Raw genomic sequence first — 12,927 nt, 5'->3', positions numbered from 1 at the left:
CAGTATATCTGCGGCGGGCGGTCAGCAAGTGGTTAACATCAATATAGCGATGAATAACTGCAGCGGGCGAGTAAGTGGTTAATTACACAGGGTCTGAGGCTGATAAAAGGCACTGAGTGAGTTTAATTAGCACTTTAATCAGCCCCAGAATCAGTGTAATTAATGTGTGTCCTGGTTTAAAGGGATGAGGTGACAACCCTACTCTCTGTTTCATTCCATAGAAATAAGGGCAGCTTGAGTGCTGTCATGTGACACAAAAAGGGTCATGTGACCTCCTACTTATCACCAGTACAGCCTTGGGTCCCCTCTGTGTTCCCAGATACATGACATGATAATAATAATGAATATGAGGCAGAATTACCTTTACTCCTCGGTGTGCAGCCAGTCCACAGACAGGAGCAGCAGCTGGAATACACAGGGATTGCCTTCAACTTTTTCTGTCTCCTTATTAGAGCCACAAGAAAATGGCTACCGTCCTCCTTCTTCCGGAGTTCAGAATAGGAAGGGGGCTAAAGAAAAATGGCCGCCGTCCTTCTTTTAAAAAGACAAAGAGTTTGGGAAAAGGCTTGTCCTCTAGCGCCGGACCTGAAGCCGAAGGATAGAGTATAGAGGTTGGACGTATCCAATAGGAGGAGCCCGGGTGTGACGTCAGAGGATATGGAGTGGCTCAGCTATGAGGAGACTGTGGGCGGGAAGTTATTCTCTGTGTGACCTATGAGTTCCTGTCATGTACCTAAAGAGTACAGAAAACCATCATACAACTACACAGACTATCTATCTATATGTGTGTATATATATATATATATATATATATATTTTTTTTTTTTTTTTTCTGAGAAAATTACTCAGAACCCCTAAACATTATATATAGTTTGGGGGTTCTGAGTAACTTTCTCAGAAAATAAATAAATATATATATATATATATATATATATATATATATATATAAATTAGCAGAGACCCTAAAGAATAAAATGGCGCCTGTTGCAATCTTTTATTTCGCGTATTTGCGCAGCGGTTTTTCAAACGCAATTTCGTTGAAGAAAAAAGCCCACTTTCATGAATTGACCACTTGCCGACCGCCAGCAGTGTATACTGTATACTGTGGATGGTCGGCTCTGTCCTGCAAAACGATGTACCCGTACGTCGCTTCACGGGACAGCGAGTGTGGGCGCGCGCTCCCCCATTCGCCACGGGGTTGGTTGATCTGCGGGTCCGCCGGGCACCCGCGATTACCCCCTGTGGAGACTGGTGTTGTAAACACGGCAGACGGCTGTTCTGTCAGTGATGAACACAGGGATCCTGGGGGCGCGGGACCACTCGCCAGCGGGGAAGCCGATCCACGGGGCCGGCGGCCGCGATCGCTCCCCGTGAAGAGAGAACGGCAGTCTGCTGTTGGAAACACAGCAGGCCGTTGTTCTCTCGGGAATCAATACAGAGCGGCTGTGATCCTCCTATTTAGGATCACAGGTCTCTGTGTTGATTCCATAAGCCCATCCCCCCTCACAGTTAGAAAACACCCCCTAGGGACACATTTAACCCTTTGATCGCCCCTGGTGTTAACTCCTTCCCTGCCAGTGTCATTAGTACAGTAACAGTGCATATTGTTAGCACTGATTACTGTAGTAATGTCACTGGTCCCCCCAAAAGTGTCAAAATGTCAGTTAGGGGTCTGATCTGTCAGCCACAATTTTTCAGCCTTCCAGGGCCGGGAGTGCGTTTTTGGTCTCCCGGGACCATTTTGGGCCTCACAGTGCCGGGATTGTGTTTTTGGCCCCTCTGGACTATTTTTGGCCTTCCAGGGCCAGGGGGTGCGTTCTTGGTCTCCAAGGACCATTTTCGGTCTCCCAGGGCTGGCAGTGTGTTTTCGGTTTCTCTGAACCATTTTCAGCCTCCCAGCACCATGAATGCATTTTTGGTCTCCCATAACTTTTTTTGGCCTCCCAGGCCTGGGAGTGCGGTTTTGGGTCTCCGATGACCATTTCCGGCCTCCCAGGGCCGGGAGTGCTATTTTGGGCTCTGATGACCATTTTCCGTCTCCGGGCCGGGAGTGCGATTTTGGGTCTCTGATGACCATTTTCAGCCTCCCAGGGCCGGGAGTGCTATTTTGGGCTCCGATGACCATTTTCCGCCTCCCAGGACTTCGTTTTTGGTCACCAATGACCATTTGTGGCCTACCAAGGCTGGTAGTGTTGTTGTTGGTCACCGAGGACCATTTTTAGTCTTCCAGGGCCTTGACTCCATTTTTGTTCACCTAGGACCATTTCTGGCCTCCCAGGGTCGGGAGGGCGTTTTTGGTCACCGAAGACCGATTTTGGCCTCCCAAGGCCAGGAGTACTTTTCTGCCTTGCAAAGCCAATTCTTGGCCCTGAGTATAGATCTGGCCCCTGAGGACTCTGAGAGCTGTTCTAACCCCCAAGTCTTGTTCACGCCCTGAGGGCTTTTTTTGACCCTCCAGTGTCGTTCTTTCCTCTCAGGGCCTTTTTTGGCACCCAAGGGCCATTCTTTCCCTTGAGGCCTCTGAGAGCCATTTTTGGCCTCAGAATGCCGTTCTGGTCCTTAGGGACATTTTCGGCCTTTGGGGGTTTTTTTTGCCCCTGAGGGCCATTTTTGACCTACAAGGGCCTTTCTGGCCCTCGAGTGTCATTCTGGCTCCCAAGGACCATTATTGGCCCCCAAAACCTGGTCTGGCCCTTGAGGGCTCTGAGGGCCATTTTGGTTTAGGAGGTCCAATGTTTGGCCCCCTGAGCTTGGTTGTGGCCCCCGAAGGCCATTTTTGGCCCATGAGTGTCATTCTGGCCCCTGAGGGCCATTTTTGGCCCCCTTTAGATAATGGTTTTGTAGCAGCTTGTGAGATGGCAATGGCCACATCGGATTGTTGGAGAATGCTGCTCAGACAATGTGATGTCTCAAGGTTTTGGCCATTGTATTGTGTCCTAGTCTTCACGTGCTCAGAGAAGGGCCTATGTTGGGAGGCCAGCAGAGGTGTTTTGCGTGCAAAAAGTTGGAGCCAATTGCAGTATACTGTTTTGTGAGCAATAGTAGTAGGCAAAAGAAGTCTCGGTATCCCAGAACCGCACCAAGACTAAAAGAAGTTTACGCTGGTTGGTGGGGAAATTCTCAGAGAGATGTAGGCCAAAGTCAAGTCTCTGAAATAGAAAATGGCTTCATTTATGCCAAGGTGCCACAATTCTTTTGTTAATAACCCTTACTGAGTTTATGTGTGATAGACCTTTTCTGGTTAATGTCGTTTAGCATGGATTAAGATTTGGCCTCGGTATATTGGACATTATGAAGGACCTTGATATATTTTTTTGTGTTTCTAAGGATAAGCCTCCATGATTTGGTACATTTTTTATGTCAGGTGGAAAAAAAATTCCATTTTTTTTTGTATTATGTACTATATAACTTTGGCCCACCTGAAAGAGAGTTGCTAGGTAAAGCCTAAACCAGCAAATGAAACCATTTTTGTTTTTACTGAGAATTGTCGATGACATGTAAATTTCAAGGTAGTGGATTGCTAGTAGCCCCATCCATGGGTGTAAATACAATTTATTAAAAAAAAAAAAAAAACAACCCCTTTGCCAACATTGTGTGTGGTTCATACAATGCTTGGAGTTGCTCTTGTGTTTGTCTTTTTGTATTTTTTTTTTTTTTTTTTAATAATATGTCAAAGTGACAACATATTTTAACCACTTAAGCCCTGGAGGATTTGGCTGCTAAAAGACCAGGGGGTATTTTGCGATTCGGCACTGCGTGACTTTAACGGACAATTGCGCGGTCGTGCGACACTGTACTTAAACTAATTTGGCGTCCTTTTTTTCCCACAAACAGAGCTTTCTTTTGGTGGTATTTGATCACCTGTGCGATTTTTTGATCATGCGCTATAAACAAAAAAAGAGCGTCAATTTTGCAAAAATAGCAATATTTTTCACATTTTTTTATATGAAATTCCCCCCCAAAAAAATGTAAAAATCAAAATTTTTTAACATTTTCGGCCAATTTGTTTTATGCTACCTATGTTTGGTAAAAAAAAATCGCAAAAAGCGTATTTTGATTGGTTTGCGCAAAAGTTATCGCGTTTACTAACAAAGGGAAAGATTTTTGTCATTTTTGTTGTTTTTTTTTTTAACGCGTAATTGCGGCGATCTGCGATTTTTTTTGCGGTACTGCGACATTGGGGCGGACAGATCGGACCCTTGACTGACATTTTTGACACTTTTGGGGTTACCAGTGACATTTCAACAGTAATCAGTGCTATACATATGCACTGTTACTGTAAAAATACACTGGTAGTGAAGGGGTTAACTTTATTTGGGAGGGAGGGGCTGTGTGTGTCCCTAGGGGCGTGCTTTCTACTGTGATTGGCTGTGGCTTGAGCTGTAAGGACACTGATCAACGGATCTACATACTAGATCCGTGTGATCAGTGTCTTTACAGCGAGGAGAATGACAGGCTGCCTGACTTTCTCACACAGGCGGGGGGGTCCGTGACCGCGCGGGAGCGGGAGCGCGCCGCCGGCGGCGCGCGCTCGCTCCCCAGACCCTCCCAGGCTAGTGACGTACCGCTACGTCACTCTGCCTGTGAGGGGCTGACCGCCGCCGTATATAGTCGTGCGGCGGTCGGCAAGCGGTTAATTGGTTGAATAGACTGCATGCTCCTTGCTCTTCCTGATCAAGGTAGGACACATGTCAAACAAAAGGCCCTTGGGGCGAATCCGGCCCTCCTTTTGTTATGTGGCCCTCGCACCCAGTTTTGCAGCTGGAATGTGGTGCAACTCCTTTCCGTTGACCTCCAGTTCTCACCCTCTGCTCCCGCTCCTTTCAAGGTGAGGCAGGGCCACCTACAGAGAGCCAGGCTTGGTAGGAGAGAGAGAGATGCGGAAAAGCTTCGGTAAGGGGGTTAGTATTGTACAGTGTGCATAACGCACCCTAAACCCTGCACACCCGTGAACTCTGTACACAGCACACTCCTGAACCCTGTTACTCTATGCATTTCACATTCTTGAACCCTGCACTCTGCACACAGCACACTCCTAAACCCTGCACTCTGTACACAGCACACTCCTGAACTCTGCACATAGCACACTCCTGAACCCTGCACTCTGTACACAGCACACTCCTGAACTCTGCACTCTGCACACAGCACACTCCTGAACTCTGCACATAGCACACTCCTGAACCCTGCACTCTGTACACAGCACACTCCTGAACTCTGCACTCTGCACACAGCACACTCCTGAACTCTGCACTCTGCACACAGCACACTCCTGAACTCTGCACTCTGTACATAGCATAATCCTGAGCTCTGAATTCTGCACATAACACACTCCTGAACACTGCACTCTGTACATAGCATAATTCTGAGCTCTGCACATAATGAACTCCTGAACCCTGCACTCTGTATGTAGCATAATCCTGAGCTCTGCACGTAATGCACTCCTGAACCCTGCACTCTGTATGTAGCATAATCCTGAGCTCTGAATTCTGCACATAACATACTCCATAACACTGCACTCTGTACATAGCATAATCCTGAGCTCTGCACTCTGCACATAATGCACTCTTGAACCCTGCACTCTGTACATAGCATAATCCTGAGCTCTGAATTCTGCACATAACACACTCCTGAACACTGCACTCTGTACATAGCATAATCCTGAGCTCTGCACTCTGCACGTAATGCACTCCTGAACCCTGCACTCTGTACATAGCATAATCCTGAGCTCTGCACTCTGCATGTAATGCACTCCTGAACCCTGCACTCTGTACATAGCATAATCCTGAGCTCTGCGCTCTGCATGTAATGCACTCCTGAACCCTGCACTCTTTATGTAGTGCACCCAAGATACAACCGGACCTTTGGGGGCAACCATACTGTTAATCATATGATAAAATTGAGTTTGACACCCCTGAGGTAGAAGAAAGATGTATAAGAATGAAAGCAGCATTCAGTCTAGTTTTTGTTTTTAGTAAGTAACGAGAAATTTTAAATGGGTCTTTGCCTCAAATAATCCAGCTGAAGTTTTAAAGGTTTTTTCATTGGTGGTTTTATGTATTATTGTTTTAATTGTAGTTATTTATTTTTTTATCCTGCTGGTTTGAACAGATTTGCAAGTGGTGAGGAGCTCTGAGCTAGAAGCGACATAGATAACCTTAGAGTTTAGACCAGAAAATGCACATTTGTGCAGTAGATAGTTGATGCCAGTGGTGGCCGGCCGCCCCCCCCCCCCCCCCTAAAAGAAGAAAGAAAAAAAAAAAAGATTAAAAAAACAAACAAAAAAAAGTCAATTTTTAGCCCACTAGGGGCACCGGACCTAGTGCTGGGTATGGGGGGGGTGGGGTTTTGCCTCCCACAAAGGGAGTCAATCGGCAGACAGAGGCGCCGATTGGCAGCCTTCTGGGGGTCATCGGGGCACAGAGGGGCCATGGAAGCCACTGATCTCACCTTGCAGACCTGCACATCCTTAGCTCCTAAGATGCTCTGGAACCTTCCCATCATTGAACAAAGATTAGCACTGCCGAATTTCCTGCTTGCCATCTTTTTCACTCCACTCCAGAGGATAGAGTCAGTGGACGGGTGTCAGCACACAGGGAGTGAGCGAGAAAGGGGGTGCCAGGTTTAGAACCCTGAAGAGAATTTTCAAGCAGGAACATTTAAAGTACCTTCACTTCAGTGGCAGAGTGAAGCAGCGGCCTTGCCGCATCCTAAAGTTAGTTGTCCTCAAGACTGTGAATAGTTATCAGTTGGAGTATCCCACTCATCCCTTCTCCTATCCAAGTTTTCAATAAAACCACAAAAACAACAACCCCCGGATTGATTATTGACTGAGTCAATGATTTTAATTGCTAATTGTCTGCTACCAGTTGCTAAGGGTAAGCCAGGGGAATCCTAAAGGTATAATCTTCAGCAGCCCTCTAGGGGGCAGTGCTACACTTTAATTAATATAAAGATTTAAAGCGGAGTTCCAAAAAAACCAAAAAAATACATAAAAATACCCCCGGGACAGTCAGGGCTAGTGCATTCCACAATGGATAGCCTTCTGAACTGTCCCGGGTTGCACTTACCTGCAAGAAGAAATACTTACCTTGAACATGTATTGTCCAGCGCTGCCATCTCAGGTGTGGGCAGCTGAAGCCAGCGCGATCCTCTTCTGTGTCCTCTTCCGTCCTCTTCGGTTCCACGATGCACTGCACCGGCCCCGCCGTCACTTCTGGGGCTGCAGCGTCATCCCTGCACAGCTTCATGCCCAGAAGCTGTTTAGCAAGGTATGACGGCGCCTGCACCGCTGTTCTAACATTTTATCGGACCCATGAAAATTCCGGACCTCGTCACTTCCGGCTGGTGCAAGCCCCGGTGCGCATGCGCACAAGGTCCGAGGAAATTCTTAGACTTAGCGGACAGCTGATTGAGAGGAGGAGGGGGCTGAGGTGGGACGCACACACCGCTGCGGGAAAATTGCTGTCACGGGCGAACCAAATGTGCTAGAGACCCCAAAATTGTATCGTAGGTAGCCAAGACGCTCCCCTACAGCTGTTAAAAATGTGGGGTCTTGGGGATGAAAGGGTGTGGAGCAGTGGTCCCCTGTTCTCGGCCAGTGACAGCAATTTTCCCGCAGCGGTGTGTGGGTCCCACCTCAGCCCCTCCTCCTCTCAATCAGCTGTTCGCCAAGTCTTAGAATTTCCTCGGACCTTGTGCGCATGCGCACCGGGGCTCGCACCAGCCGGAAGTGACGAGGTCCGATTTTTTCACGGGTCCGACAACATTTTACAACACCGGAACTGACGTCGGGGCCGGTGCAGGCGCATTGATTCTTGGGAGCGATGACGTTCAGCTCCCATGAATCATTGCAAGCCAGGAAGTGACGACGGGCCGTGGCCGCCGAGGGAGGAAGAGGAAGTAAGGAAAGTATATTATCTTCTAAACAAGGTAAGTAAAAAAAAAAAAGAAATTGCGATTATCCATTTGTTATTCAGGTGACCCGGAGCAAGAAGATGGAACGAAGTTACATTTTAGGGTGGAACTCCACTTTAAAGTAATAAAAAAAAGTATCACTAAAGACTAATCCTTTTTCTCTGTTTTGGGTGAAGTGGAGAGGGATAAGAACCCCTGTCAGGTTTTTATTGCTGTTTGTGTCCCCCTTTCTATCTGTCCTGTTTACCAATTTCACTGAGCTTGAAAGTAAAAGAAAATCCCAAATTTTAGGTTGTCACCAGAACAGTAATGGAGTGGAATTCTTCCACTGAGGACACTAGTTCTGGGGCCAATCAGGGATCCCCCTCACTTTAAAAGGATTTCTTCTCACTCCCCGTTTGGCTGTGGGACAGGAAGTGACGGGAAATCTCCCCAATGGGACAAAGATGGTGAAACTACATTTTACAGGGGTTTATTATAAACCTTCCTTACCTTAAAAAAAAAAAAGTTAAGGACGATGTCTGCCTTACTGACATCGTCCTTTTGCCCCGTGTGAAAGTTTGTCTAGATTTTACCTCTGATTCTAGATACAAGGAAACCTTCTACCTGAGTAGTCTATATAGCTGTGTAGTAATATGTGGTAATAAATTTACTCAGAATATTCAGATGACAATATATGTGTGATGATGAGCAGAATGTGATACAAAGTACATTAAATATGACATGTTCCCATCATCTGACACCTTTGTATCTCTAACAATCTCTCCCATCACATCACACAAGGATCTGATGTCACCGGTGACCGGCTGATGTTTTTGTTCCAGGCTCCTTCTACTCAGCTATAGACGAGCAGATTTGTGTATTGGAGGGAAATGTTTCCTGATCTTCACTCCTCACTCATGTAATGTGAAGATGATTGTAGTGGGAGATGTGAGAAGATTGTTTTCTGATGGGAATGTGTGTAGAAAAGCAGGTAGAAGGAGGAATGGGACACACACTCAGGAGGTTGGAGGTGTTTGCAGCCTCTGTGTTCAGCCTCCTGAGCAGATCATGAGAGCGGTAAGTGAGAGATCGATAAGTGACAGTCCAGTGATCAGATCGGTCCCCGATAAAAATCGGCCATCCTTCCATTTCATATTAAAATCGTTTTTCTCTCTGCCAGGGAAACACAAGAAGAGAGAGAAGATTCCCCAACACTGGAATGAGAGTCAGTGGGCGTGTCTAAGGTGTAACCAATAGCAGTGCAGAAGGCAAGTTCAATATCAACCAATAGCAGCGCAGAACGTCTGTATATAAGGCAGAGCGCCACCCCAGAATGATATTTCTATTCTCTATTATAGAAACTCGCTGAAAATCATGACGGAGACTGAGAGCGCCCCATCCGCCGCTCCTCCAGCGGAGCCCGCCGCCAAGAAGAAGGCGACTAAGAAGGCGGCAGCCGGAGGAGGGAAGAAAGGCAGCAAGAAGCCGTCCGGTCCCAGCGTGTCCGAGCTCATCGTCACAGCCATGGCCGCTTCCAAGGAGCGCAGCGGGGTCTCCCTGGCCGCCCTCAAGAAGCTCCTGGTCGCCGGAGGATACGATGTGGAGAAGAACAACAGCCGCCTGAAGAGCGCCGTCAGGGCGCTGGTGACCAAGGAGAGCCTCGTCCAGGTGAAAGGACATGGAGCCTCCGGATCCTTCAAGATCAACAAGAAGGAGGGCGATAAGGCCAAGAAAACCGCCAAGAAGAAGCCATTGGCTGCTGCTAAGAAGCCGGCCAAGTCCCCCAAGAAACCGGCGGCCAAATCACCCAAGAAGCCGGCTAAGTCCCCTAAGAAGAAGGCGGCCAAGAGCCCCAAGAAACCGGCAAAGGCTGCAGCTGCCAAGAAGGCGACAAAGAGCCCTAAGAAGCCCAAAGCTGCAGCCAAGCCGAAAAAAGCCGCCAAGAGTCCGGCTAAGAAGGCGGCCAAAGCCAAGACAGCGGCCAATCCCAAGAAGGCCGCTCCGAAGAAGAAATAAATCCAATCCGTAATCTACACCCCCCAAAAGCTCTTCTCAGAGCCACCTACCTCCTCCTAATAGAGCCACACCTACCTACCTACACCCCACCTCCTCCTAACAGAGCCACACCTACCTCCTAACAGAGCCACACCTACCTACCTACACCCCACCTCCTCCTAACAGAGCCACACCTACCTACCTACACCCTCCTCCTAACAGAGCTACACCTACCTACCTACACCCCACCTCCTCCTAACAGAGCCACACCCACCAGGGGCCGCATAGACATTGCACAGTATAGAGGAGCTCAGATGTACATTTATCTCCTGCAGATCATCTCATAATCTACATTATATTGGAGAAATCACTGGAAGAGATCGGAGATATACAGGATCTTTAGGAACCCCACAGACACATCTGTGGTGCGGATCGGAGACAATTCCCGCACACTATGTGTGAGATCTCCGAGGGGGGGAGGGGATACATTTCCTCTTCTAGATGATCGTTCAGGAACTTCAATATGTAATGTGACCGTTATAAGGGAAATAATTGTACCGATGGAGATTGGAATGATCAGCGATAAGAAGATTGAAATGGAATCTTTGTTGGCATTCCGTTACCATTTCTCCAAAAATAATAGAAATCGGTTTAGCAGCGCCGATGTTACATTTGGATTGAAATTACATCTCTCGGCTCCATATTTAGAAAGTTAACCGTAATCATCCTATATATATATATATATATATATATATATATATATATATATATATATATATATATATATAGAGGATATATATACTAGAAACGTTCTTATTGGCTGACATAGGCAGAAGTAGCCTGTGATTGGCCGATCAGAACATTTTGAATTTGCCCGTCGTAATCTCATTGCCGCGATAAATATCGATATGTACAGTGAGTGTGCGCACAACACCATTATCTATGTGCTGATCGGCCGACAAAGATCGATTGTTATGATGCTTGGAATGAGAAATGTCCAATTCTCTCCAGGGTGCCAATAATTGTGTTGTGTAGATAATGAATGAGAAGAGCAGAAGAGAGTGTAAGCTCTGCTGGTGAGAAGTTTAGGAATGTTTAGCTGTGTCCCCCCCCCCCCCTGTGTGTGAAAGGGAAGATTGTAGAAAGTTGTAGAATATCGGAGGAGAGATTCCTGGGATAGATCGGGGAGAGGAAGAATGAGGAGTGAGTGTGAGATTTATTAGCAGTGAGTTGTAGGATTTCTACACCCGAGCTGAGAAATCGGTGACCCCGGTTAGTGTAGAGGAGGGGGAGGGGAGATTTCCTCTCTCTGATCTCCTGGTAGTGATGAGATGAGAAGTAAAGATTCTGTGTATAGGAAGGTTTGTTTTACTGCTAAATATTCTTCCCTTGTATCTCTATAGAAGTGTGAATTGTTATTCTGTAATTGTCAGTAATGTTACAGATGAGTTCCATTGTATTTAGGGGACAATAAATCGGTAAAAGAAAGGATCTCCTCTATAGATGAGAAATGTGAATGATTTCTCTGGGATCGGATTAGAAATGTTAGGGAGGAGCTTCACTCACCATGAAATATTCTTCCATTGTATGTATAGGGAAGATATAGAGAACTGTGATTGGTCCATTGTATGTATTAGGGAAGATATAGAGAAGTGTGATTGGTTAGAAATGTTAGAGATGAGATTTCCTTCCACACTGAGGATCGGAGCACAGAGAAGGGAGCGAAATGCGGGGGATGTGTAGAAATGTAGTAGCGGTGATTCGGTATTATGGAGCTCTATGTGAGGCGGATTTGGTGGCTCTGAAAAGAGCCTTTGTGTTGTGTAGAGATAATATGGGGGGAGGGGAGATAAAAATATATTTAGGCCCTCTCTCCGCGGATGCGGCGTGCCAGCTGGATGTCTTTGGGCATGATGGTGACCCTCTTGGCGTGGATGGCGCAGAGGTTGGTGTCCTCGAAGAGTCCTACGAGATAAGCCTCGGAGGCTTCCTGCAGAGCCATGACGGCGGAGCTCTGGAAGCGCAGGTCGGTCTTGAAGTCCTGGGCGATCTCTCGGACGAGGCGCTGGAAGGGCAGCTTGCGGATGAGCAGCTCGGTGGATTTCTGGTAGCGGCGGATCTCCCGGAGAGCCACGGTGCCGGGCCGGTAGCGGTGAGGCTTCTTGACTCCGCCGGTGGCCGGGGGGCGCTCTTGCGGGCGGCTTTGGTGGCCAGCTGCTTGCGGGGAGCTTTCCCTCCGGTGGACTTACGAGCGGTCTGCTTGGTTCTTGCCATGGCGGAGAAACTCTTCTAATCTCCAGACGGAACAGAAGTGTGAGAACACGGGCTGTGCGGCGTCTATTTATACAGAGCGCGCTGCGCGTTTATTGGTTAGTGCTGACCACGCCTGCTTAGGTTTAATTGGACCATTCCTTAGAGCTCTAATCAGCCAATGACTGAGCTCCTAAATATTATATTATAATCAGATACATTAATGCAACAGTAATACATTTCCAGAAGATTCATTTATTTCTTCTTCTCTTCTTCTTTCTCATATATTTTCTATTTATTCTTGGAGATTACACAGAGAACAGGAAACTTTATACCAGAAACAAAGTAACCAGTTTCAATTGTTCATAGTAATTAATTTCATATTTATAAAGCATTATTGTGAAAAGGAAACAAAGAGACATCTTCAGACATTTCACAGGCTTAGCGGACCTGATGGGAGACATGATGAGAAGGGGGCGGGGCTCAGTCATTTATTTCACTGCAGAGAATTTCATTTATTTAGAAGCTTTTAAATACTTTCCTTAATGGAAACCGATGAAATTTATCAGAAGCGCAATCGTTTCTTTGATTCATTATACATATTTTCTGACATGTCTTAATTATATATAAATGTATATATATATATATATATATATATATATATATATATTTATTTATATATATATTGTTTGTTTGTTTTTCCTAATATACTCACAAACATTGTTAACAGTTTTCTGATTTTTAGTTACAAAGAAGGGGCCGATCAGACAGGAAACATTTGTTTCA

General features: G+C 46.6%; 3 protein-coding genes across 3 annotated transcripts in view; 1 reads left to right on the top strand and 2 right to left on the bottom strand.

Moving 5' to 3' along the window:
- Nucleotides 1-12,927, bottom strand: part of LOC309564361 (uncharacterized protein) — a 1,000,117-nt gene that overhangs the window by 325,276 nt on the left and 661,914 nt on the right. The gene's annotated exons all lie outside the window — the stretch shown is intronic.
- On the top strand, nucleotides 9,271-9,912 carry LOC309562887 (histone H1.01-like; the record flags this gene model as incomplete). Its single annotated transcript, XM_082267207.1, has 1 exon — nucleotides 9,271-9,912. One exon carries the CDS (start codon nucleotides 9,271-9,273, stop codon nucleotides 9,910-9,912), a length of 642 nt encoding a protein of 213 aa, XP_082123333.1.
- LOC309562913 (histone H3.2-like) lies at nucleotides 11,753-12,165 on the bottom strand (the record flags this gene model as incomplete). Its single annotated transcript, XM_082267244.1, is given in 2 exon segments — nucleotides 11,753-12,073; nucleotides 12,076-12,165. Coding segments are annotated over 2 exon segments (411 nt in total).

The sequence above is a fragment of the Pelophylax lessonae genome (assembly GCF_965119305.1).
Source record: "Pelophylax lessonae genome assembly, chromosome: 9".
NCBI classification, from domain to species: Eukaryota; Metazoa; Chordata; class Amphibia; order Anura; family Ranidae; genus Pelophylax; species Pelophylax lessonae.
Note: the sequence above shows the minus strand (reverse complement) of the source record. Positions and strands in the feature narration are given on the sequence as shown.